Source organism: Ciona intestinalis, chromosome 5 (genome assembly GCF_000224145.3).
Source record: "Ciona intestinalis chromosome 5, KH, whole genome shotgun sequence".
NCBI lineage: Eukaryota > Metazoa > Chordata > Ascidiacea > Phlebobranchia > Cionidae > Ciona > Ciona intestinalis.
The window spans coordinates 4267678-4294899 of NC_020170.2; the positions used below are offsets into that span (position 1 = coordinate 4267678).

At 37.7% G+C, this 27222-nt stretch overlaps 4 protein-coding genes and 1 non-coding gene across 7 annotated transcripts in view; 3 read left to right on the forward strand and 2 right to left on the reverse strand.

Moving 5' to 3' along the window:
• Nucleotides 1–250: 250 nt before the first annotated feature.
• On the forward strand, nt 251–5735 carry LOC100184984 (ras-related protein Rab-27B). The gene is made up of 6 exons (XM_002127818.4): nt 251–407; nt 2630–2796; nt 3592–3674; nt 4040–4143; nt 4371–4491; nt 4686–5735. Exons 1-6 carry the CDS (start codon nt 371–373, stop codon nt 4885–4887), a joined length of 714 nt encoding a protein of 237 aa, XP_002127854.1. The 5' UTR covers nt 251–370; the 3' UTR covers nt 4888–5735.
• A 564-nt stretch (nt 5736–6299) lies between these two features.
• Nucleotides 6300–12147, forward strand: LOC100187371. Of its 2 annotated transcripts, none has more exons than XR_001974745.2 (11): nt 6300–6555; nt 6880–7163; nt 7516–7613; nt 8130–8265; nt 8901–9071; nt 9397–9541; nt 9818–9909; nt 10156–10324; nt 10525–10675; nt 11152–11265; nt 11592–12147. It is a non-coding gene; the product is annotated as an uncharacterized LOC100187371 (transcript). The 2 variants fall into 2 exon arrangements; XR_001974744.2 differs by having other exon boundaries at nt 6310–6555; nt 8127–8265.
• A 197-nt stretch (nt 12148–12344) lies between these two features.
• LOC100177891 (sushi, von Willebrand factor type A, EGF and pentraxin domain-containing protein 1-like) overlaps nt 12345–27222 on the forward strand; it is a 74887-nt gene continuing 60009 nt past the window's right edge. The window contains exons 1-6 of the mRNA XM_026834727.1: nt 12345–12766; nt 13011–13121; nt 13364–13539; nt 14182–14224; nt 14953–15064; nt 15454–15597. Of these exons, the coding sequence (XP_026690528.1) occupies nt 12587–12766; nt 13011–13121; nt 13364–13539; nt 14182–14224; nt 14953–15064; nt 15454–15597 (766 nt within the window). The 5' untranslated portion in view covers nt 12345–12586. The remainder of the gene's footprint in view (nt 12767–13010; nt 13122–13363; nt 13540–14181; nt 14225–14952; nt 15065–15453; nt 15598–27222) is intronic.
• Nucleotides 16586–20227, reverse strand: LOC100177146. 2 transcript variants are annotated; one of them, XM_026834730.1, is made up of 3 exons: nt 18332–20223; nt 17876–18264; nt 16586–17319 (listed from the first exon to the last, which is right to left on the reverse strand). In XM_026834730.1, exons 1-3 carry the CDS (start codon nt 18366–18368, stop codon nt 16693–16695), a joined length of 1053 nt encoding a protein of 350 aa, XP_026690531.1. In that variant the 5' UTR covers nt 18369–20223; the 3' UTR covers nt 16586–16692. The 2 variants fall into 2 exon arrangements, with proteins under 2 accessions (XP_026690531.1, XP_002127740.1); XM_002127704.4 differs by having other exon boundaries at nt 17876–20227.
• Nucleotides 22145–24839, reverse strand: LOC100184227. Its single transcript, XM_002127639.3, has 4 exons — nt 24523–24839; nt 23936–24135; nt 23342–23611; nt 22145–23078 (listed from the first exon to the last, which is right to left on the reverse strand). The coding sequence occupies exons 1-4, from the start codon at nt 24779–24781 to the stop codon at nt 22272–22274; spliced, it is 1536 nt and encodes a 511-aa protein (XP_002127675.1). The 5' UTR covers nt 24782–24839; the 3' UTR covers nt 22145–22271.

The window sequence follows — 27222 nt, forward strand, 5'->3', positions numbered from 1 at the left end:
AGCAAACGACAGAAGTAATAAAAAAACAACGTACGAGTAAATTCTTTGAGTGGCAGATAACTGCGTGGCTTCTAGACCCACAATACAGTATAACCTAATATTCATATTATATTACTGACTATATTGGTTGTGGCGTATACCCTAACTTATTTTATTTACGGTAAGCCGTAACGTGCGGCCCGCAGCAAGGATGAAGCAATATACAGGGATTACTCGTGACCGTTTATTGAATGAAGGCTTAGGTCAGATGTAGCGACGCTAATGTATTCAGTTTGTACCATACAGAACATAGGAGCACCGGCTAAGGTTCTGAATTGCTGAAACCGTTTTATTTGACTTCAAAGGAAGAACGAATAAGACACCGAAAGAAATGTCTTACGAACAAAACCAGAACGCAAGCGGGGAAGGTTGGTATATTTTCAATGAATGTAAAAACATATATTTCTATATTTTGTAAGATATTTGTAGCATTGAATCTCTTATACCCCGCATGAAAATCGAATGTAGCTATCATTACATTCGTGATAAATAAATTATGTAATACCGTTTATAAGACTATCCTAAAGTTTGTTTATGAGTAAACTAAGGAGTTGAAATGGAAATTATTGTATAGTTTAGTGGAGAAAGATGGGGCACATTTTTATTCTATTTCTTGTCCCATTTGGTAGTAAACGAAAACAACATGCATACTAAACCGTATATTCTCACGAATACAATAGACCGTTGCTAATTGTTTAAAACACAATCACGATATTTGCACATTTTGTGCCAAAAGTGCACTATCTTTCCCCACAGTATACTATATCTTATGCCAGTTAGCAGCCCAACTTTATACAATAGTCAACGCTCTTGTGCGAGTTATTGTTTTTAACGCCTAATCGTGGGAAAAGGAAGTCATCTACAACGTTGGATGCGTTTCCACTTTTATTTATGTATATAGCCATGCTGACACAACACGTATACACTATGCGAGCACTGGTGTATAAAATATGTCTGTAATAGCGGGTGCTTCGTTATAGTAGGTTGGGGTAAGATGGTACGTCTTTTTCCTGAAGTACAAAAACGTTGTTATTTGTTTAAAACACTTCAGTATATTTAGATACTATATGTTAAAGGTTTCCTCTCTTACCCCACAGTACTATATAGTAAATGAATGTGGTTAGCGTGTGCTTTGTTATATAACACATGTATATATTGCGTCCGTCGTTAAGTGACAAAAATAAGTTGCGGTCCGGACATTTATGAAACCATTTTACCGAGGTACCCCACCTGTTCATGAATTATTTAAACAACCCGCCTGTGTTAACGGCCAAAGCTGACTAGCTGACCATTGTCGCATTGTAAAGCCGCTGTACCGATCAAAATCAATAACATTTTGTCACCCGAAACACTCCTGGGCCAGGTCCTGACATTAGTCCAACCTTGGTGCTTATCCATGCGTTATATATTTAATATTTTAAAGATATTGAAATTGCTTTAAACCCCACGGCGGTTATATCACAGTGTAGCTGATTGGAATTGGTGTGAAACGGGAAAAAAAGAAAATTCTGTCTCAGATTGGCCTGTATTTAGCATTGATTTCATTTCACCAATATATATCAAACATTATGTTGAATGTAACCTATTTATCCCTAATTATTTAGCAGGTCAACGACGGTCGTTACAATACACTTGTTCTGTTCTGTAAAGATACAAATAGTAATTTATTTTGAATGAAAGTAATATTGAATGATTTTAACTTATTTATCTTCGCGTGACGGGGCAACGAAAGTCCTTATAACACTGTTTGCTTTATATGAAGATGTCTGCATTATAATCGTTCAGAAATCCCGAAAAGGTATTTATTTCAAGTGGTTTTTACTCTAGCGGGAATGACCCGTAGTTTGAGCAAAAGTAATGTCAGAATTCCGGAGCGCATGCTCTTTGTCTTCAATCTTCCCATAAATAATTAATTGCAATGTCGAGAACTGTCGGACCGCACGCGCAGAACCATTGTTGGCTTCGTGTTCAACTCATTCTGTCGCTCGAACTGCAAAAGATTGCGCTGCGTCGCTGCCAAGGGCCATGAGGTGCCTGGGATTGTCATTTTTCCGATATTAATTTGCGTAACTCGAATATGAGGCCGTACTGCGTGGGGATAATCAATATCGATGCGTGCCTTTACGCCAGACATGATTAAATCGTTCAGAATGATTTTATTGTTTTAAAATTGAAGCCTGCTTTGGGGAAGGTGTGTTATGTTGCATGTATATTGTTGTTTACTTAATTTAAGCTATAAAATTGGGTTGTATTATTACTACATACTGTAAAATACATATAATGCCCTATGGGGTTTCCCGTATATGGAACATCGTACACTAGCTATCTTTTAATTAATTTAACCGCCAGAAATATAGTTGTTATTAGAGTGTTGTGAGAGTAAACGTAAACAAGCGTGTTACATACAATTTACTTTAAAACACACATTGATAATTATAAAATGGGTCACCCAACAAAACGCATAATTATTTGCTTATAAAATGCCTTACAGAATAAAACACATGAACCTTTTTAAACCTATATAGCTACTTGTATTACAGAATGGCTGCATCGTATAATCTTTGTTTTATAATCTTACCTTTTCTTTTAGTCTCGGGAGAAGACAACCTTGACACAAATTACGATTTTTTGATCAAGTTTTTGCTCTTGGGCGACTCTGGTGTTGGAAAGACATGTTTCCTACATCGGTATACCGACAAAGAGTTTAAACAGAAATTTATCGCCACAGTTGGCGTTGACTTTCGATTAAAAAAGCTGGTAAGTTGATGTTGTTTTTCTAGCAAATGGTGGCCCAACCGTTTAGGTACGTGCGAACAGATTATTATGTGCCGAGTTCGTTCCCGTCGGCGTATTCAATTTAAAAAAAGTGTGGTGTTTTATTTTGAGTGTAACCGGAAGAGACAAGTGAAGTTATATTTTGATTGGAGAAATTAAAATTGTTTATTTTCTGTTTCATACACATCATGTCTGCTTACAAGTTATCACATGTGTATTTAAATTTGTAGGTAGTTTTACGTATTTCATATCCAAAGATAGCAGTCCACATTAAACTTTTATGTGACTATTACTTATATGTCTAAATTTGCAACCACACATTGTGTATGCATAATATAAATCGATTTCATGCTTTGTACACAAAGGACGCACAGGTTTCGCTACTGTAATTTTCAAGTTTACCGAATCCGCGTTTAACTTTCGTATACACAACCTCTAATGACTTCTATATGGATGTCAACTATTTATTCTCGCGTGGCGGGCCTACCGCATTTTATACACGGGTGTTCCGTTTCATACACCCAGTGCCCACTTCTAGGTAATGATTTTTATACTTTTTAGTGTATTAATAAATAATTTTGACATCGCATAAGGGTCTACTGGGTTAGAAAAATTCTCGTAAAGTGTCCCATACCGAGTGCGCCCACACGCCCACAATGGTAGCAGCGTCAAAATCGTATTAGCTCCTTGGTGGCTAGATTCAGGTGCTAACCATTGCACCACACTTTAAAATGACTTCAACCTATTTATTTATTTTAATTTATGTTTTAATTTAAGGTATACGAGTTTCCAGAGGAAGACGACGAAGACTCAAAAAAGAAGATTCACCTTCAGTTATGGGACACTGCAGGCCAGGAAAGGTTAGAAAAACAAACCTTGTGTTTTCTGTTGATTTGGTGTTCACATGCACCGTCGGCGTGTGTGTCTTTAGACAAGCAAGTTAACGCAAATTACCCCAACCCAGTTGTTCTCTATGGGTTGTCTTAGTCGTAACCTGTACATTAAAAAAAGTAAAAGATATTCGCTTACAAAGTTGCATACTCGAAAGTCGTAAGCAGGCACCTAGGTTTATGAAACACAACACTCATGTTAATTAAAACCACTGGTTTCCCGCCATATTTTTGAGTCGAAAAACATTAACCAAACTTACAATTGATTCGTCATTTTGTTATGTAACACAATCTACAAAACAATATGAAAACTAATACTTTTTATTGTTCTCTAGATACCGAAGTTTGACGAAAGCTTTCTTCCGTGATGGGATGGGATTCCTTCTTCTGTTCGACCTTGCCAGTGAAAACAGTTTTCGTTCAGTGCGACAATGGCTGGGTGAGTACGAAGAGTAAATATCTCTTTTAGTAAAAACGTAAACAAGAAGACCTTTAAAACCCCTGAACCGTTTTGTAGCGCCTAAATTTATATGCCATTGGTACACAGTTCTTGGGCGAAATTTGGCCTTTAATGGGCCAAATTTGGCATAAATTCAAAAAAGGATCTTATTTACGTAGAATATAATGTGGTTCTTTATAGAATTTTCAGTTTTTGTTTTGTTACAGACGAGATAAAGGAGCAAGCTTACAGTGACGAACCTGACATCGTGTTGGTTGGAAACAAGAATGATCTGGATAGCCGGGAAGTAACGACAGCGGAAGCAAAGAAACTTGCAGATGAACTAAAGTAAGATCGATCCTTTGAATGAATGAACAAATGTTACTTGCTTTATCCTCGCGTGGGCGGAAACGACAGGCGTTATAATTAACGCGGATGTTCCGTTTTATAAACCTCGTGCCAGCTGACGAGTTACCACGCATTTAGCTCATGTTTTTAATATCTTTTATCGTCAATATTAAACTTGCCATCTTTGCATCCAGGATCGCGTACGTTGAAACAAGCGCAGCCACCGGTGAGAACGTAGAGTATGCTGTGAACCATCTTCTTGATCTTGTAATGAAGAGGATGCGGGATTATGTCTCCCATATGGAGCAGGAAGAGGGATCAGCGTCCGTATCACAACAGCAGCCATCTCAGAGGCTCTCCCCCGAAGCAAAGGAAAAGTCATCATGCCCGTGTTGATGCTTAAGTTTCGTAGTTTTTTTATTTTACTTGTGCAATATATTGTCTGACTATATAGAAAGGTGTTCCTTATACCTACTCGAAGCTGCACCGATTTTTAGGGGGTATTGGGACTTAAAATACTTGCTTTTCCCTTTCGGCTAAAATCAATTGTTTTACACTTTTTAAACTTAAATAGTTGCCTCACTTGTGGTGCATCTGTTTATATCACAATTAGCCAGGTTTTACAAGTTTTACATGATAGCATATGGGCTGATTCTTAAAACAAATTACCAAATACGGCTTTCCTTTTAACGAAGAACTATAGTAAACCGTTTTGAAGCATTGCGTCTCTTATATAATTACCGTTATACGCTTTTGTCCACAATTTGTTATGTGGTAATATGCATTAGTGTGTATGTTGGCAAAAGCAATATTTTAAGCGCATGGCCAGTTACTAAGTTTCTTAACTAATATTCCCAATATTGCTTATAGCTCCGTATGTATAGTAAAGTCGGGGAAGATGGGACACCTTTTTATTCTATTTCTCCCATTTGGTAACAAAAATACGCTTAAATGAATTATGGATCAGTATCCACACGACTACTGTAGACCGTTGTTAATTATTTTAAACAAAATCAGGATATTTGTATATTATGTGCTAAAGATGTCCCATATCACCCCGCAGTACTATAGGTCTACATAATGCTAAATTAGTAGTTGTTTGTTTTGGATATCGATCGTTGCCATATTACGACGCTATCTCAACCAACGTAAAAGTGATTTAATCTGTACCTGTTATTGTTGCTATTACTATTACTGGATATAAGTCCTATATGATATTTAATAAATATGTCCAACTACGGAGATCGGTGTAGATATTTTTATCTTGGCGTGGCGGGCATTGACATTCGTGATTGTAACACGGGTGTTCTTTTTCATACAGACGTATATGTAACTTTGTAGGTAACTATGATTTAAAATGTATTATTGACAATTTAGAAAACCCATAACATAAGCGAGCGGAGAGGCAAACGCGGTATCCCACTTTGCCAAGACGCCGGTCGTGTCCGTAGTAAACTTTTAACGTGTTTTTGGCACCTTTTAAAAGCAAAGGTGAAATATAGCGGAGCTACTATAGTGACTAGACTATGATGATGTAAGATTATTTCCTTTCTCATAATGTTCCTTTAAAATGCAGTAAAACCGGTAATTAACTTCAGAGAGGTGATCACGCTACCGAGGCGTGCTAAAAGCATGCTCTGCGCGTGATCCAAAGCAATATTTACCTTGTTTACTTAACCAAAAAAAATGATTTATATTTTTAGTACCATTTTTGTTATTTTTTTAACATTACGCTGCCATAAAAGTTTGTAAGTTACCGCAACACCTCAAAGTACGACGCCATTGCGGTTGTGTGATTAGGCACACGTGTTGCCTCCGGCACAATCACCTAAGAGCTCTGAAACACCAGTTCTTAATGACATACTACTGGCAGCAGTCGCAGGCAAAGTCTTCTCTTTTTAAGAATCCAGTAAGAAGTCACTGTAGTTGAACACTGGTAGATGCTTTTACTGTGAGTGAAGTTTTCTGTAGCTTATATTTTGTGATATGTTAAAGAAGTTTGCTGTGATTATATTCACACTAGCTTGCTTCACTACGTTCCTAACGATCCAACAGACATCTCGGGTAAGTGTAAGTTTTATTGCAGTGTTCTACAGATGATTGGTAATCAACTATATGCTGTTAGAAAGGCTGACCATGAGCTTTACTTGTAGTCTAGTAAAGTGTGAGAAGCTGGTACACACTTACATTCTTTTTTTCTTTCCCCATTTGGTAGTAAGTAAAGAACATTCAAAGAATTATATAATCGTATCCTTACGACTTTCATAGATCGTTGCTAATTTTTTTAAAACACGACCGAAAAATGAATATTATGTAGTAAAGGTTTTCTATCTCCCCCCACCATACTATATATTTATACTTGAATATTCACGTTTTTATGTATAACAGTACCACCTGTCTATGAAGATGACCGCCATTGACGCGCGTATACGACGCCAAAGGGCAATTCATACAGACACCAAACTAACCCACAAAAGTGGTATGGCAATGGAAAAGTCGTCCAGCAACTCAAACAACGCTCGTCAAATTGACAAACTGGTTCAGAAATATTATAACAACTTGTTCGCTACTGATGAGTATAAAGCTGTTGGACCCAAAAAACGAAAACCCGATATGAATAATTTGCTGATACCGTTTCTGTTTTACAACATGGGACCGAACAACTTGTTCAGGTACAAGTCGTTTGCAAAGTGTTTTATTTATTTACATAACCTATTGGTATAGTAATATCACACAATCTCCCATATTTTCTAATCGTGTTTTACAACTAACAAGCTATTTTAAAGCTACAAGGACACAATAGTATATAATACTGTGAGGGAAGATGGGACACATTTAGTACGTAATATTCCAATATCCTGGTCGTGTTAATAATGAAGTAAAAAGGTATCCATCTTCTCCCGCTGTACTATTATTCTAAAATTATTTTTTGTTATCTATCTAATTACTGATTAAATAGTGTGGTAATAGGAGTAACTAACTCAAATCTATTACTATTTATACTTCTATTGCTTTGTATTACAGAATATTCAAAGAGTCGATCCCAATTATACATATGATGAACAGAACGTTGGTCGTCCCACCGTTTCACCATCACCCGCGAATGAAACGACTAAACGAAGGTATGTAACTTTTTATACGATTCATTTACTTTATAAAAAACTGACGGCGCAAGAGAAGACTAGTTAGTGGGTTAGTCTATAGCCCAGAGGAAATGCGTTTGATTTATAGAATCTTATAGATGCTACTATTAGTGTGGGCGTATGTGTTCTTGGACAAGAAACCTAACACCATAAATTGAATTTTGTGGTAACTCGTAAGCGGGAATGAGGTTTATCAGTTAGAACACCAGTGTTATAACGACTGTGGCTGCATTAATATACGCGAACATAAATATAGGTTGCATTCATTATAGTTTAGACAGCGTCCATTTTTCCTGGGCTTTGTCTTTGTATCGTGACTAGGTTAAGATTTACTTTCCGTTCGCTCCATTTATAGGGTACCCCCATATGATGGCAATATACAGAATAAGTAGAAATTATTACAGGTTACTAAAGTCAGGTAACCACCGTATCAGTAGTTTAAAATGGTATATATTTAAAACATGACATACGTAACCATTAAACTTTACACAGAAGATCAAAGCGACAAAACGGTCGAAGTCGACGTTGATATTTTCGACCAAACTTACAGATCGTTTGTGGAGACGGATGCTAAAAAGACAGTGGATATGAAAACACTGCAATACATAATACCGGCCATTCCTATTAAACGGTGAGTACAACACGCTGTATTAATCTAAAATGAATGAATGAATGAATGAATAAATGAATAAATGAATAAATGAATGAATGAATGAATGAATGAATGAATGAATGAATGAATGAATGAATAAATGAATGAATGAATGAATGAATGAATAAATGAATAAATGAATAAATGAATGAATGAATGAATGAATGAATAAATGAATAAATGAATAAATGAATGAATGAATGAATGAATGAATGAATGAATGAATGAATGAATGAATGAATGAATGAATGAATAAATGAATGAATGAATGAATGAATGGAAACTTGCTTTATCCTCGCGTGGCCGGAAAACAACGACCGTCGTTATAACATGTTTTTTTATTCACCTCTTACCAGCTTACGAGTTGCCTAGTATGTTACTTTGTGAATATTTTTTTTTTTTTATGTTGACTTATAATTGAGCAACCCATAAGTGATTGGGTTAAAGCAATTAAGAAACACGCACGAACAATGATGTAGCAGCGCCGAGCCTCGAACCCATGTAACAAATTTTGACACGTCTAAATTAGCATTGCTACTTTAAAATTTTGTTTTTTTTTCTGAAGCATGTTTATCAAACAGATTTCATAACCCATATTTAAATATTACGGACAGGTTTCACTCGACGTGTGGAAACAAAATCAACACATTGATCACATGCGGTATAGTGAGCGGAAAGCGGGCAAGCGGGTTGACGCATTTCAAGCAAGTCACAAATCTGACAGTTGGTCGAGTTTTTAAAGTTGAGCATTTGAAAGACGTGTCAAGTGATAAAGAATGGAAAATGTAAGTTTTTAAGAACAGGGTTAACTTTAAAAAAAGTTAACATACAGTAGGGTGGGGGAGGTCAAATATACGTGTATATACTTATAGAACACTATATCCCATAATAGTGTAAATATGTAAACACTTTTTGTTTATTATTTAAAAAAACACTAATCCTTCGGGACTTTGCTACCCGACTTATTTAACCTTGTAACCAAATGTGTTGTTTATTTTTACTGGATTTTAGAATACGGACCACGGATGTTTTGTTTAAAAAGAATTATAAAAAAATTAAAATAAATAAACGATTTTTAAAGGTAACTTATTAAAAGAGCTATTTATTTAGGAACGTTATGACTGCTGTACAAAACACTAAGGGACAAAAGTGTGTGGGGTTGGTCCTTGGCAGCAAGTGTTTGGGAAGCAGAGGTGCTTGGTTTAGACATTGGCGATCGTTCGCCCCCTTTGTACGCCACCCACCTAAGATACAGGTCAGAAACTAAATCTTTTTAAAAGCTAAGAATACTCAATAATATTTGAATTAATTTGTTTAATGTTTTTAAAGATTTGTTTAAAAGCTGAAGTTATTTTATAATGCCTGTGGGTAACAGCCATGCTTTTATTTGGTACTTTTATTCAAGTAGTTTTTATCACTAGCTGTTTTAAACGACCGCCGTTTTTTATGATGCTAATTCTCTTTTTTTCGTTATACAATGATTTGATTTTCTTGGTTTTCGTTTTAAAACGAAAATATTTTTACATTACAGGTATTAGCAAACTTGTTCACTGAAAATGTATTGAAAGGCGAACCGTTGCTTGCTGTGCATTGGCGATATGAAAACACAGACTGGCAAGATATGTAAGTGTTAAAACTGAAAATTAAACGCCTGGCCCATGTTTTAAATCGCATCAGGCTCATAGCATCTAATATCCAAATATCCTGATCGTGTTTCAAATTAACAATGTTGTTTTAAAATCGCGAAAATACGGTTTTCTACTTCTTTTTTTTCCTGTTTATTACCAAACTGGGACGAGAAAATAGTAAGAAACATTTCCCATCTTACCCCACTTACTAAACAGTGTTATTTTTAACTTTAATCCAAAGGTGCAAAGCTTCCAGACCTGACTCCGTGCGTAAAATCAACGCCCCAGTGTGTGAGTTAGCACGCCAACTAACGACCAACTCATCGTTTCTGACGTCACTAGCCAAGAAGTTGCATTCTTATGCGATGGAAAAGAATTTGAAACACGTTTTCTTCGCAGCTCCCCCGCAGGTAAAGTAAACGGGGAATGTGAAAACCCAATATAGATAACTCGTAAACTGACACAAGGTGTATGAAACAGAACACCTGTGTTATAACGATGTCCTTTTCCAGCCACGCTAAGATAAAAGCAAGTTACAGATTTCGGTTAATGTATTCTGATATAACTTACGGGTTATATAGTATATTAACATATAATACACCACCCCCAGTTAACTGACACGCTTGAAGCTCTCAAATCCCGAATGCCAGACCTTTACGTCACTTCTGACGTACAAGCCTTCGCTGAAAACAACAAGTTCGGTGCAGATATTTTCAACAACAACTTTGCCACGTCGTTCCTGGAACAAGAAATTTGCTGTCGTAAGCGATATTGATTGTTTTTTAATACTCGTTTCGTATTTATTATGTACCTGGTCATACACACGGAGACGAGTTCCGTTATAGAACAGTATACGTCCGGAATCTATATAGTACTGTGGGGTAAAATAGTACACCTTTTGTATAGCACGTAACATCAAAATATCCTGATCGTGTTTTAAGCAATTAACAACGGTCAATGGGAGTCCTGAGAATATGGTTTTATATTTCTTTAAATGTTCTTTGTTTAATACCAAATGGGAGAAGAAAATAGAATGAAAAGGTGTCCCATCTCCCCCTTTACTATGACATGTAATCAAATATTTTAACAATGTGGTTTTAGGTTTAAAAATGTTGCTTTTATATAGTTGCAGAAGGTTTTAATACTTCTTATACAGTTCTTGTAATAAGACCGTGTGTGTTAAATTTAAACACGTTCGTTATGACTTAATTCTTTTACACGATTTTTTTCATTTCAGTGGCCAAAGTATTTCTTGGTAGTCCTCTGTCATCGTGGACACAAAGCGTGATGTTTGACCGAGTTGCTCGTGGTAATTCTCAACATTCAAGTCTGTTGGAAGTTCTTTTCAAAGGTGAGCTACGTCTCCGGTTAGGTGTTAAAAAGCTACATATCAAAAATGTGTTAAAAATACAAATATTTCTCGTTAATTTAAACATTGTTCTTTTAAAATAAATATTAAAAACATCTACATTTATTCGAGAGCAAAACTAAAAAAAAACTTTTAAAATGTTAAAGCGGCCATATACACGCTAAACTTACAGTTTCTCGTATATTCTAACAGGTTATTTCATAATGCATACATTGACAAAGCCTCTAAATTTCCAAAATGGTCGTTTTTGGCAAGTTTGCTAATATATGTTTAGCAATTGCACTTTTATCATCCAATTTACTTTATAGATTCGTCCACCCTTCCAAAGCTGACGTGGTACTTTCCTGAGGGCGTTTGATTGACAGGGCAGTAGGACCTACGTCAGTTGAGTGAGATCCACTAAACATAAGGGAGTTGGATACGAGGCTCATCTCGTAAAGGAGATAACTTGTGGCTAGCATAAAAGAAAAGGACAGAAGGTCGTGTGTCGATTAAACTCACAAACTTTGAACGTGCACAGATTTGTGTTGGATTTTCACTTTGCACTGTGTGTTGTCTTGTAACGTTAGATATACTACTATGGGGGGAGACGGGACACCTTTAGTGTGTTTTAAACAATAAACAATGGGTCGTGAGGATACGGTTTTATGAATGTTTGCGAGTGCTTCATTTACTATCAAATGCGACGAGAAAATGGAATGAAAATGTGCCCTATCTTCCTCCACATTGATAATTAAACCGATGCAACCTCTTTTGTACTCCTACTCCTTAATATAAAATCCGTGTGTATAATAAAGTTTCGTGATATTTTAATGCTTTTTATCTCCCTCCAAATAAGCCCTTAATAAAGATTACACCGTTGACTAAATGTTTACGGGTTCTCTTGTTGTTAGGAAGCAGACTAACGACTCTGTTTATGGGGAATGACGGATCCAGGCCGTGCCTCTATCACTCTGTCATTAAAAGAATAAACAACGCGATAACTGGGCGGTAAACCGTTCCCCAATCTTTCGGCTGTGTTAAGTAATCGTATTAGAGAACACACCGCCGTAGAACGATAGACAGACCCCTCTTGCAAAGTTTAAAAACTGAGGTCAAAAAGTCTGCTGGACTGCACACCGTCTGTCGTCATTTTAGCATGCAGACGAGTTAGACTGATAGGTTGTAACCTCGGCGAAGATATAAAGCTGAAGGACCAGAGGAAACATCATTTCCCGTAATTTTAACACGGGGTCAGTTTGAACATTCGTATATAAATACCTGTGTTTGGAAAAAAATCTACTGACGAAATTGAGATTTAAAAATGGCTGGAAAACGGCTCCTAGGAGAACTGGTTCCATTTTTCTTGCTTATGCTAGCTTTTCAAGTGGCATTAGCTGGAAGAGATCGGAAATTTGGAGGTAGGCCCAATCAAGGGAGAGGTTCTTTCCATCCAAATCGACAAGGACGGAAGAAGTTGGACTCGTCTCATCTAGATAACATGGTATGAACTTTGGAATACAAAATTTCGACAATTTAATATACAATAATTTGACATCAATTTATTTTAAAAAATATTTGATTTTTTAAATCATCGTTATTCATTAAAATTCTAAAGATTCATCTTTATTATATCATTCTTAAAATGTTAATAAATACGGGTTATCGTCATTTTTAAATATTTGTAATCAAAAATGTTTTATTTTTAGTAAAAATTTATTTCCTGTAACTTATTTTTTACATTTTAGGTCGAAGTCTTTAGAAGGAACGTTCTGCGCTTGAGATCAAACAGAAAACTTGACTTGATTTTCGTGATCGATGCTTCTTACAGTGTGGAGCTGGAAAACTTTAAAGACGAGGTATCGTTTTTCAGTAAAACTTATGACTAAATGAATGTAATTGTTTATTCTCGCGTAGCCGGGAAGCGACAGTCGTTGTAACACATGCGTCCTGTTTTAGACGCGCGATACGCGATACCTTAGTTACCACGTATGTAACTCTGTGGGTAATTGTTTTTGTTATTCTTTATATTTTATATTGCATGACTGACAAACTATACAATCCGTTAAAAACTTTACAATGCTCTTATTACTTGGCGTAGATTCGTTTCGTCCAGCGATTTGTAAGTGGCATCCCCGTGTCCATGGATACGACCAGGGTTGCTGTGATCACGTTTGCCGACAGCGCACAGACATGGGTGGACCAAGTTACAGCTGACAATATCCACGACCACAAGTGTTCGCTGTTGGGCACAGCTCTGCCTTCTATCACATACGCGTAAGTCAGTGTCGTGTTTCTTGCAACGTGGACTATTTACTAAGCTATATAGGAGGTTGTGAAAAGATGGGAAACAACTTCAATCTTTTTTCTCGCTTCATTTGGTAGTAAACAAAAAATTAAAAAATATAAAACCGCATCCTTACGATCTCCATAGACCATTGTTAATTGTTTAAAACACGGGTATTTGAATACTATGTGCTAAAGGTGCCCGATCTTAATACAACCGTACTATATATTTTATTCTCTAAGAGTAAGGTCCTTGTTGAGTACTTGAGATTTAGGCCAGATTTGGCTTATTTCCCCAACATCCAAGGCACTCATGTATGTCGTTTATGCGAAGAGTGTGACTGGCACGACTTTCCCTCTTTTCATAAGTTAAAGTAAAACCACATCTTAACACCATGTCTCTCACCAACAATCAATATTCAGTGCAGTGAGGGGTTGTAGCCAAATTTGATTGACAGCTAATCACCCTGCAACTAATGTTACCATTAAATATTTATTCTTGTTACAATCATATTATTTATTAGAAGAAAAAAAACTGAATAGAATATTTGTATTTTATGTGCTAAAGATGTCCCATCTTACCCCACAATACTATATGTCATTTAAAACATATTCCAATAATTTCATTTTCAGGAGTGGTTCGACATACACGTATGGTGGCTTGAAAAGAGCTCAGGTTAGTTAAAGCGTGATAAACAGCCCATATATAGATTGTACAATATGTGATACGCTGTAGGACCTGAGATTTAGGCCAGAGTTGGTTCATTACCCCAAAATGTATTATAGAGCGTACACAACGTCTGCATATATATTTAACTCTTCTATTGAACCACAGCGTTTGCTTTTTGATTGTTTGCTTATATACCTACACAGCGACGTTAAAACTTTGTTTTTTAAAGTAAAATCTTAATATGCAGAAATACAGGTCACCTGCGGACATTTGTGTATACGTGATGAACGATATGTTTAATTGTTTTATATTGTACCGGATGCTGGTGTAACGTAATGCAAGTACGCAGCCACCGCATAGTACATTGTGCAGCTGAAAGCGTGCAGCGAAAACATGCTTCTGCAATTACTAAAATCAATTTGTTCCTCTCGCTTTTTTAAACCAACGTTGGCTCGTTTGTTTCGAAACTGTGACGTCACAATGCTGACTCTTCGAATTAAGCGTGTTTTTACGCACCGTCTGTTAATTTAGGAATTTAATAGCTGTTATAGGTTATAAGGATGAATTGTGTACTCGCTGTTAATCGTGTTCTTGTAAATTTTAATCATATTGTATTCAAACGCTATTTTACTTGATCAATTACGCGCAGTTTAATACGGGTTTCTTCCGCTAAAATGGGTTTTGTTTGAAGTTTGAGTTTTTTTGGCACGATTGACAAGCTTTTCAAATTTCAGGCTATTATGGACAATGCCAGAGTCGACTCGAAAAAAGTAATAATTTTGATAACCGATGGGAGGTCGAACGGTGGAGACCCAAGCAACATTGCAAAGCGTCTCAGACGTGACGGTATATACACGTTTTTGATGTTTGGAGTACTGTTGGGGAAGATGGGACACCTTTAGCACATAATGTCCAAATATCTTGATCGCGTTTTAAATAATTAGTGTTTTATGATAGTCGTAAGGGTATGGTTTTATAATTCTTTGAATGTTTTTTGTTTACTATCAAATGACGTGAAAATAGAATAAAAAGGTGTTCCATCTTCCCCATCCTGCTATACATTTCATTAAAACGCATCGCGCTTTTACTGAATGAACAGACGTGTATAATTACCCTTCCTTGAAAATGCAGTGTATCCTATAAAACTAAGAGGAAACTGACATTGCTTTTTGAATCACGCAATACAATTCGCGGAAAAGTTGACCCATGACGATGAAATTTCTCTTGTTCAACAGGAACCGAAATCTTGACTTTCGGAGTAAACTCCGGTAATGTTGACGAGTTGAATGAAATGGCTTCGGATGAAAAGGAAGACCACGTTTATATTCTCAACAGTTTCGCAGACTTCGAGCTTCTAGCGAGGCGCGCTCTACACGCAGGTATGGGTTGTGTTTTGTACATATTAAGCGCGTAGCAATGTGACTTGCGCATCTGTTTCAAACCTGGACTTAAACTCTAAGCCATACATTATCACAAAACAACAACCCTCCGAAAATTGATGATCACAAAGTTAGATACGTGGTTACTCGTAAGCAGACATGTTCTGTTAAACGGAACAGCCGTGTTCTAACGACTGTCGTTGCCTGTCACGCGAGGGTAAACAAGTTACATACATAATTATCTATATTTCGGACATACTTTATGTTACAATTGAAGCCTATTTTGATCTTGTGGTCTTTGAATGTCAAGGTCTAGTGTTCCAACCTACAAAATGTTGCAACAAACGTACATAATGTACTGATAGCGCGAAATTGCCAGCCAAATACGATCTATATGCCCTTTACTGTCTCGTGCACTGTGCGATGTCTCCATTTTTGCGATTACACCGCAATTACGTATCAAACTACTACATAGCCGTTAGCAGTAGGGTGTGTTTTAGCATGTTTTACGTTTACAGCATATCACACTTGTAAACAAGACAAAGTGCTGCGGATATTTATATAGTAAGGTGGATGGGACCCCTTAAGCACACAATATCCAAATACCAATTAACAACGGTCATTTAAAATCGCGGGCTACAGTTATTATTTCTGTCAATATCCCTTGTTTACTTCAAAATAGCGGATTTTTGCCGAAGCGTAAAAACTCTTCGTGCAGATTATTGAATGTGTATATAGTGGCAAAGTCGATGCGCAACCTTAACCAAATTTCTTCGAAGTGTTTACATTGTTGTTGTTCAAATACTATTACGTATATAGCAATTGCTTCTGTTTTGGCTACGTAACGTTGTTTTTGATCTAAACTTAGATTCGTCCAAACTGCAGTCATGTGAGTGTAACTAAATATATGACTTTCAATCTACGATGTTTGTAATATAACAGCTGCATACATGTCCGGCAACCCTCGTAAACAAAGCGACGTAAACGATATTTTCCACTTCATGTTTTATTTAGACGCCTATGGTCATGATAATCAAAGCGTTATGCTTATGAACTATGAAAACAATCTTAAAAACAACTAAAAATCGCCACATGCTAAAATGAACTGGTACGCCGGTTTTCTGCCGCAGATACAGAGGTTTTAGATACGCCAACAGCAGCGGAGAACTTACGGAATTTTCGCGTTATTCGGGTGTTAATACGAGACGGTCCACTCACCGACTGTTTCGATCTGCCCGACCCGTTTTGGTCGTATTGCGTGTCATTAGTTTGTAATACGTTCCGTGCTGCTGTTATAGTCAGTGTAGATTCGTAAAGGTGCCCAAGCCTTCGCCGTTTCTCGACCGGTATCCAGCACCTTGGTAGTATAATTTCCCGCCACCTCCGATAGCTAGCGATGATACAAAACTGGTTAAAAAGTACGTTCACGCTGCTCAAGCTTGAGATAAGCACCAACGCGGTACCTGGACCCATATTTACTGATACCGCAACAAGAGCAGTGTCGCTGAGGATACAAAGCCCTGTCCAGATCACGGCTCTCTGAACGGACTCGATCACCCTCGGGTTGCGAGAGGGGGGACGTGGACGGTCACAGTCACTGGGTCTTGGCGTGTTCTCCCTTTTTATAAAGGTGCATAACTTGTGAAGGCATCTTCCCTTTGTTTGTTGTTGATTTGTAGTAGTTTCCCCAGTCTCCGCTTCCGTAGTCGTTACGTTGTTGTTCTGTATGCAGATTGTTCTATTTTAAACGATGTGGTATATTTGAATTGGCAAAACCGTTAACCGGGGTATGCACATCGGGTTTATATTGGTATGCGTTACAATACAAGACATTTGTATACTGAAAGACGCTATCCAAATTTAGCGATTGAAATCTATATTGATTGAAACAGGCCAATTGAATTTCTGGGAATTTTGCCCAAACTGAGTACTCATAAAACTAGGCAATTTACGTAACGATATAACATTCAGATTAAAGTGGTATGAAACGCGTAACCGATAAAAATTAAGTCCAACGAATTAATTAATGTGGGTTATTCATACCGTAGCACATAACATGCCAATGGATTATAAACTATGTATAGTATTGTAAGGGGAGATGGGATACCTTTAGCACATTATATCTAAATATCCTGATCGTGTTTTAAGCAATTAACTACGGTTTATGGAAGTCGTGGTGTTACGGTTTAATAATTCTTTAAATGTTCACTACCAAATTGCACGAGAAAGTAGAACAAAAATTGTCCCATCTTACCCCAATTCTACTATATGTACATACCTTTGGCAATTCGGCATTTGGATTTGGTTCTGAACTTGTATTTACCACTTCTGTTTGCATTGTGTAATGAGATGGGTGGGCGTGTGAGTTGCCCTGTGCATGGTGGGCACCGAAACTGCTGCTAATGGACGAGCTTAACCTCGTATGTCTGGTGGTCCTCAGATTCTTCCACATGTCGTATTTCCTTTGTATAAGAGGGTACAAGAAAAGGACAAGCAGGGATATTTGCACCACTGATGTAATAGCAATATACAGTAGAATTGGCCAAGCTTCATCCGGGTTCTTAATGCTGTAAACCGCCACGCAGCCTAAGTAGTTAGGCCCTGTGTTTTTGTCAGCGCGGTACCTCCACGGTAGGAAATGGAATATGAGCAACACTCCAGAGAGAACTAAAATTATCAACGGCATTAGACGGCTGAATCGGATCAGGTGTTTTGTGTAGAGTAGACTTCTTACCGCTGGGTTGTGATAAAACATCCATTGCCGTACCCATAGGAAGGCATACACAAATAGAGTTGACATACCGAACAACGCTACTTCTGTAACGTCGTTCGCCACCTCGCAAAGCACATCGGACCTCGCATCCCACGCTGCAAAGAACTTTATTTGGTCAGTTAGGAACTTTAAAAGCGCGACGACGACAGATGAGATAGCAAGACGAATCATCCAGATTCGGTATTTCCGTTCATTTGACTCACTTCGCCCCCCTACCCTGTCGCTACAGTTGCTGCCTCTGATCCATGCTCGCCCGCGGAAAAGAGTAGAGTGCGGCTTTTTGCAACACTTAAATACTTGACTGTTCCCCTTCCAGAACTGCACCAGGCATATTAAAATATAAAAGTCGATAACCGTACATGAGGTTACGATGATTTGCGACACCACCCATACGGTCGTGCCTTTGGCGGTACTGGGTGAAAAAGAAACGTTCGTCTCCGAAAAGTTCATCTTAGTTAAACAGTATTCATTAAATCCATTGTTAAATAATTCTTAGATATGAAAAACCTTCAACAGCCTAACTAAATAGCCTGTAGGTTAAAAAATAATTGAAGAGTTAAGCCAGGGTAGAAGTTTAGAAAAATGAATTGTATTTAGTTTTGCTCTTGTTTTGTGTAAGTTTTACTTTTCTGACCTATAAATACATTTCCAACCGGTGTAAACCAGAATTTAAACATTTAGTATTTAACATTTTCCAAGTGATAACATAGCACAGCTGTACCTACAACTGTCTGACAATTATAATTTCTAAAAAGCATGGTGTGGCATTTCTACCCTAAAGGCCACATTGTTTTTCCCTTGGCTTTGCACGCGGCATGCTGTATCTACCCGCAAATAATGAAAACAAACGCCGACGCTACCACTTATTAAAAGATTCAATCCACCACAATTGATAAGCATTTAAACCTTAACCATTATCTCCCACTGTTTTGTGTTCCTAGCCCGCAAATGCAAATACATCCATTAGCGCCGGCTCCATCACCAAAACAAATTAAATTTACATTCAAATGTACCCTCTGAATCACAGTTGCGTAAACTACGTATTAACGCATCAAATTAAATTATTGCGCACTGAATCACAACAGAACGTTTGACGCAAAGAGTCATATTTACACGACCCCAAGCTAGCTGCATGCATAACGCTCATACAATAACTGTCATTACTTACAGTTGCAGCACCGCTTCTCTTCTATTCTAAGAAAGAACCATTCATATCACGCAAACAAACACAAAAGGCTACATGACGTCTCCCTATCTCGTATCGTCATATAGTTACGCATTTCTACACACACGATAAGGTTAACTGCTGCGCAGCTTACAGAATATGACGCGTATTAACTACGTACATCATCCGCTACAGGTAAACACATTTCGCTGCAACAGTTTACCTTTTTAAAAGTCACTGACCGCAAGTAACTATTCTACTTCAAAACTTTTTGATCGAAACCTGGGCGGTCCAATATAACCGCCATAATTCAATCTTCTCGCTGTCGGGCTTTGAAGCGACTGTAATCTGTATTCCCTGCTGGTCAATTATGCATGAACTATAGCCAGCTCTTGTTATCGCTAACGACCCCGGCTACAAAAACGCCGCATATTATAAATTGATGTATCCGATCGAAGATATCCCTTGGAGAAAAAGACATTTCCTTTTAGCGAAGCATCGACATTAGACGCTATTACATTTGAAAGGCTTCTTCATAATTTATCCTTAAGAGCGATGCATGCGCAACATCATATGCTGCTGACGTATATCACTTCCTAGGATTAACAAGTATAAAAGCAATCCTGGCCTATCGCACCCCTTCGCGTCAGAAACACACAAACTAGTATAGTAGAGTGGTGGAAGATGGGCCACCTTTTAATTCTATTCTCTCGTCCTATTTGATAGTAAACAAAGAACATTCAAAGAATTATAAAACCGCATCCTCACGACTGCCATATAGACCGTTGTGAATTGTTTAAAACACGATCAGCATATTTAAATACTATGTGCTAAAGGTGCTAAAGGTTCCCCACCCTGCTATATATACTTACCCCTTAAGCGTTGTTACAGTTAACCTATAGAAACCGTTTTTTTGTTACTTTTCCAAATTTCGCTGAAATCGCGGCCTCTCTATACAGCTGTTTGCAAATCAGGAAAACAACAAATCCGAGTCGCCACGCATATACAATTACTTGACAGGTTTAAACCACTCTTGGATGCAAACATCAGATGTGGTGCCTTTTTAACTAGAAACTGTCAATCAGAAAAAAAACGAAATTCCCCTACACGTCACATAAAAAATCTACCGGAAACTGGCCGCTTACACCTGAGTATTTAACTACAGAGTTATAACAACATCTTAAAAATCTGTTGTTTACTTTTACTACTTAACAATGAACACATAATGCACGATTTACGTACTTGGACTGACATTACGTTTTATTATTTAAAGATATTGTAAAACCACCAATCCCCTCCGGTGAGCTAACACTTTACTTTGCAGTCGCCGCTGTAAACTGTAAACGTTAACTACTTGGTAATATAATATAGAGGGTAAAATCTTACATAATTTCCTCGTTGTTAGAGCCTATACTTCTTATATCGGGCATCGCCGTTTTCATAATAACAAAATAATAACAAAGAATACAGCGAACTCAATTTTAAAGAACTGAAGTAAATACCGCTACCGTATATAAAATCTATAGCAGGTTCTAGTTTTGGTCCATACGCCACATATCTGCACGTTTGTCTATAAAACGAATGCATTATTAGCAATTGCATTGGAATCAAGTTTGCAAGCCATGCTAAATACCTTTATAAGTTCACACTACGGAAAAAACGATTATGAAGTTAAAACCCCATGAGACATAACTGTGTTGAGTGATATATAAATTGTGAAAGTTCTTTTTGAATTTGCTTTGGCCCTTGATATTTTAATCGATGACGTAATGCTATAGCGATGCCTGTCAAGGCAGCATTTCTGTAATAGAGAGTTCACAGACGTGTGCGTGTTGTGGCATGATGTCTACACTGTATCGCACGGTTTAAATACCATAATCTGTTTGTCAACTTGGCATAACTTGAAATTGTACTTAAAAATCATTATTATTATAATATACTAGCCACCTGGCTGTCGAATTCAGTATATTATGTATACTTGACAAAAGTTTTTTTTACTGTTGGTATCTCGTTCATGTTCTTATAGCAAAACACTGCGTGTTACCGATTTATTTTAAAAAGGTAGCAAGTATTCTGAATTTATTTTCACAAATATTTTTGGCTGCTATAAATAACTAATACAAGTTTTCTAAATAATTGACTGCGCGCATTTTGGCAATGACTCTTAATTTGAATCTGACCGCTGTTGTTAACTAGAGAACATATCGTTATATTAGTCTGGGCTGCGTGAAATGATAAACGCGTTGCATCACCAGTTTCCGCATGTTCAGTTTCCGTGAAACATTGTAAGTGAAATGTTATTACACTACTTAAATGTTACAGTCAAAGTCTTTGCTTAATCAAGTTTCTAATAAATGCCTAGTCATTTTTCGTGTTTGAAACAGAACACCTGTTATAACGACTGTCATTGCCTCGCCACGCGATGATTAAACAAGTAAGATTCCTGTTCATTTACCTATATCTATGACCTGCGTTTTGCAGATTTGTTTTGTATTTATTTTAGTTTGGTACAATTGTCTGCTCTATTCTTACTTACTGGCTGTGTTTATACAAAACACTAACAAATACTATGTTAAGCTTAAACGATTAAGGCGTGGTACACATTCGTGTGTGTGAACATGATTTACAGTTTATTAATAGCAAGAAAAAATAGAACACGACGAAACGCTAACCGCACGAAAAATTCTCTCCCGAAAAAAAAGCAATAACCTGGAAAATGTTTAGGAATTATACAAATTATGTATTGTTTTGCTTGTTGTCTCTCATCCAACATTTGGATTTGGCGATAAGAGAAGCGGCGAGGGCAGTCTTTGACTTTTTGTCCGAACATTTGTTCTCTGTGCGGAGAACTAGGGACGTTGAACGTTGGCGCTCGAACTCAGGGTAGGAGAGCTGGAAAACTGTATCTGAATATTGCTGCAATTCGGACTCGATTTTGTGGTTCTGTAGAGAAAGAGATTGGCTCTTCCACTCTGCTTCTTTTTCTTCCGAAATCTCCCGCAGTACAGGAAGGCCAACATCGGGAACCGGCTCCCGGATCTCCGGGATTTGGAGCTTCTTTTCCCGGCGGCGACGAGAAGAAAAGTGGCTGGTGGAACGGTCCCAAGTTTGGGAACGAGACTCAACTGAAGCGAGGGGTGCTACCGGCGTTTTTTTGTTTACAATATATGTACGGGAAGACCCGGGCTGGAGCCTATGGTGGCAGGCGCTTGGGCAAGCGGCAAATGGGCATCGGGAGGTGTAGAACCATGGAAAGAGCATGACACGCCAGCGTCTGAATGTCATCACTATACATAACAGGTTGACGACCAAGTTAACATCATACATGGCCAGCGGGGCAAATATAGCACTTGGGTGGCTTGTGTAGACCACCTTGATTAACAGAGCTATTGCAACATCAGATAATATGCACAGACCAGCAAGGACGAATGATCTTCTTATGAGAGTTATCAATGCGACGCTTTTTCCTCGTGTGTGGTTGGCTCGTACCGCCCTCAACTTATTGTCCATGATCGGGTAGAGGAAAAGGGCGAGAAACGAAAGCTGAAAAAGACAACAAAAGTTACAACGTCGAAGTTTATGCCTCTTGAAATTGTTGCAACAAAACGTTGCTATAACCAAATTTAGGCCCTTTTGAGGGTAAAAAACGCATGAAAAAGAGGATTTTAGCCAGGTGTTGGCATGTATATAAAAGATTAATTTACCTTCCTTCATACATGACAAAAAGTTCTTACAAAACAGCGGCTAAAAGAAAATACCTATTTAACAGCTATATTGCTCTTGACAAGACACATATCCATACATACCTGTATGCAGCCGCCAAGTAGTCCTGTCATTATATTCACACGCACGCCTTGCTGGTGTGGAGGCCGAGAAGAGTTGGCCGGAACAGTGCTGCTATCGTTGGAATTTGTGTTGGCACATACCCGCCCACTGGCGCTATTGTCTCGGTCCACAATCAGAAGCACCATGCACACCATAGTCACACAGATAAAGCAAAGTAAAGCCACCCAGCTTAGAAATCGAACAGTTTTACTGTACAGGTGTTTTAATGCTCGGTTCGAGTAAAAGATCCGCTGCAAACAAAAATAATGTTAACCTTTCAGAAATACTTCTGTTTGACCGTTTATAAACTACGCTAAATTTCATAGACTGTATCATTATCCAGATATGTGAACTATTTATATTTGTTTTGGTGATTTAAGTTATAAATCCAAATTACTGTGAAAATAAAAGTGTCATTTTAAACAGTTAATTGTGGCCTAAGGTAGTCGTGTAAGTATACGGTTTCATAATTGTTTGGATAATGTTTATATACTAACAAATGGGATGAAAAAATAGAATAAAAAGGCGTCCCGTCTTCCCCACCCTAATCTGTATACTAAGACACCCATGCTTACCAATCGCACCCACAGAAAGGTGTATATCGGGTGAATGGTAACGTTGTACAGAGCAATGCTGACATTAAGCAGTGTAGAACATCTGGAGGTTGAATCCACGGTAAACAATAACGCCTGGTTATTCCCAAACCTCAGCAGAGCAGTTAACACGCCCATTATACAAAGATTTTCAAGCCATCTTCCGCCCTTTCTAAGACGCGCTATATAGGAAAAAATATTCATTTTGACTACAACATACTTTCTTGTGAAAAATACGTGATATTTCCCCAAAGAAGCTTTATAGTACTATGTGGTAACATAAATAACGCTAGCACATAATATCCCACATCTCTTAATCGAGCTTTTAACAATTTTTAAAGCCATGAAGGTACGGTTATATGATTCCATATACATATTCTTTGTTCACTACCAACTGTGACAATAAAAGAAAATATAAACTATGTCCCATTTAAATCAAACCAACGTTATGCAAAGTTTTGATCATTAAAAGTAACTGACAACCTTAATAAAAAGTACATTGAACTATTAAGTCAATTAAGTTTAGTTTAATGTAATCAAATAAACCACAAGTCTTATTAAAAAATTACCTGAAGTTTTTGCCACTTCTGCTTTTCTTAGTATTCTAAAATGCACCAGTGCGTAGAGAATGTAGAATGCGACCACTATGCATGTAATGTGTATCGCTTCGCATGTATACCACGCAACGTCTTTGTTTGGCGACCATGTTGCCTTTGACTCGGATGTCCAAACCTTTTGACCGAGAAGATTCCATTCTTGGTATTCCGTGTGGTTCAGTTTGGACAACACAGTCGTTGTCGGTGTTATTTCAAATTTAGTTGCATTCATATTTGATTTAATTCTGCGTGTATAACATAACACATAAGATAAGCTATAATTATCTCTTCAAATACAAAACAAAAAATCAAAAAAATACAAGAGAAGACAATTAGCAGTAAACGAAAAACTGTAAAATAAAAACGTCGTTGCTAAAGTCGTATATGGGTAACCACTTTAAAACAACGCAAAAAAAACAAAACAAATTTAAATAGACGATAACTTAATCTGCAACTAGATTTGTTAATCCTGGCTAAAAATGTCAAAAATCTGTTCGGAACAAAAAAAATACGAACTATTTGCCACTGTTTTAAATAGCATATGAGCGAATGAACAGACGCGACTCGATTCTAGCTCTACCCTTCCCCTTTTAGTCCTTGCAGATTTCCAGACACCAGAAACCACTGTCACTGCGGTTCATGCAATGACTTTTAAACTCTCCGGTTCGTTCTCTTTAAACCTCAATTCGTTTCCTGGCTCGTGGTGACTTGACCGGGGTGTCGCCCAATGATCATACTTCCCGACATGAAATTTTGCCATTCCACTCGCTTACACTTGTTCATGTTAATACTATACAAAAAACCCTTGCGTATATATGTCTGATTTGATACTGCGGGAAAACGAATTTATATGCTAACGAAAACGTATATGTTTAGTTTAGTTTTATACTACGGGAACCGTTTCAAACAAAACCATAATAAAGCATTCGTCGCACGCTACGTATATACTAGTTCCTTATCTCTAATCAACACTCGACCCCAAAACAAAAAAACGACAAAGAATTGTTTTTCCGTATTTACCAATCGATTTCATTTGCAAAAAGGGCAACCGAGCAATGAGAAATATTTTTCCGGTCAAATTGTGCGTCGCCATTCGATTTCGTGCAACAGTTGCTTAGCGCCAAAGGATGACGTGGTCCCAATCGTTCTGAAATTCCCATGCCGAATATCGGAAGTCATTCGACAAAATATGTAAGCAACTGGTACCGGATTTTGCTAACGTCGCTTCGAACGCAAAACATCAGTTTTCGCCGTTTTTCTGTGTGAACTAAAATCACTGGCATGCGAACTGTAATGGCTGGCGTCCAAATCGGCGTCACGAATGCTGTGCGAACGCCAGAAGTTGTATAATTTAAAAACATTTTATTCAATGCGCAGTTTACAGTTCCGATATTAAAACACGTCGGAAATCCGTTATTCACAATCTCACGATTTTAAAGTATTTCTAAATAAATTACGTTTAAACATTATAATGCAAGCCAGGCATCGTCTGGCGCCACTCTAATCCTTATACTGATTGAAGTAAAATTTCAATAAAAACAGCCTAACCCTGTCTAAACCCACTCCTGGTGTGAAAAGGCGCTTTAGTTACCCTACCCTCGACAAGTCTCACAAACATTGTAAGTTCCAGGCAAGAATCGGTCCCGCAGTTTCCTGTTATCGCAGCGCGAACCGCTACAGACTGGGGTCGGGAACGGACGATGCAGCAACAACCGTCGTCCCTCGTCGCTACCCCTGCTAATGGAAGCCCTTTATCGCCAATCTGTTGATTAGAAACAGAGCGATTCTTCAAGTCGCTGTTGCGGCAAGCCAATTTATCTTTCCCACGGCTGACGTGCAGCGTTTGCAGCCTTTGACGTTCGACAGACTCGTTTGGGTCTCACTGTCAGCAAGCGTGTTTCTTCTTTTAGTTAAAGACAAATCGATTTTTGTTTTCGAGCGAATCTAATCAGAAGATTCCTTTCCCTTTGTCAATTTAAAAGCAAAAACAACTCGACAAAGCGGCAAGCAGGTCCCGTTGAGGCGCCTAAACTAATTAACTCAAACATTCCCTGCAGTGGCTTTGAAGTTAAGGAAGCTGAAGTTTCATAATTGCGCATTTTCTCACGCGGGGAGAGCGAATTGGGCGACGAGAAAGTTTGACATTCCATAAAAGCGCACAGTGGGCCTGACGATTGCTTCCCAGACGAGGACCTTGACATTCGTACACTGCGCGACATTACCATAGGTCGGGGCTCATGTATATTTAGAATCGTTCGATTGATTGAAGATTTCTCGTTTCAATTAGTAACAGTCCAGAACGTCGATTTTCAGCTTAATTTGTCTCTTCGTCATCCGCATTTTGCCATTTAGTCTTTACCGTGCGTTCAAAATGCTTTGCCCTTTCACAAAATCTATAATGAAAGTAATTCAAAGCGACTTTCTTCATTCGTGTTAATTACTTTAAAATATTCATGAAATCCGTTGCCAAATTATGACGCTTGTGTTGTTATCACTTGTGCCTTGAACATTATCTTTCTATTTACATGTAACACAATACAGCCCTTGTAGCTGATACATAATGCATTACTTGAATAGGTTTTGCGAGCGCTGCAAATTTGCTTTAAAAACATGCATCTTGTTAACATTTTGCTGAGTGTATACTTTATCATAGGCGTCACTTATAGCTATACC

What these genes read in the sequence shown, in the direction of transcription:
- LOC100177146 (XM_002127704.4), bottom strand. Translation starts at nt 18,820, where the DNA reads ATGAACTTTTCGGAGACGAACGTTTCTTTTTCACCCAGTACCGCCAAA. An exon ending in CAAATGCCGAATTGCCAAAG is followed by an intron (nt 17,320 to 17,875) that starts GTATGTACATAT and finishes ATCTGCATACAG; the next exon opens with AACAACAACGTAACGACTAC.
- LOC100184227 (XM_002127639.3), bottom strand. Translation starts at nt 24,781, where the DNA reads ATGAATGCAACTAAATTTGAAATAACACCGACAACGACTGTGTTGTCC. An exon ending in CCTTTCTGTGGGTGCGATTG is followed by an intron (nt 23,612 to 23,935) that starts GTAAGCATGGGT and finishes TTTTGTTTGCAG; the next exon opens with CGGATCTTTTACTCGAACCG. An exon ending in TACTTGGCGGCTGCATACAG is followed by an intron (nt 23,079 to 23,341) that starts GTATGTATGGAT and finishes TGTCTTTTTCAG; the next exon opens with CTTTCGTTTCTCGCCCTTTT.
- LOC100184984 (XM_002127818.4), top strand. Translation starts at nt 371, where the DNA reads ATGTCTTACGAACAAAACCAGAACGCAAGCGGGGAAG. An exon ending in CCAGAACGCAAGCGGGGAAG is followed by an intron (nt 408 to 2,629) that starts GTTGGTATATTT and finishes CTTTTCTTTTAG; the next exon opens with TCTCGGGAGAAGACAACCTT. An exon ending in GACACTGCAGGCCAGGAAAG is followed by an intron (nt 3,675 to 4,039) that starts GTTAGAAAAACA and finishes ATTGTTCTCTAG; the next exon opens with ATACCGAAGTTTGACGAAAG.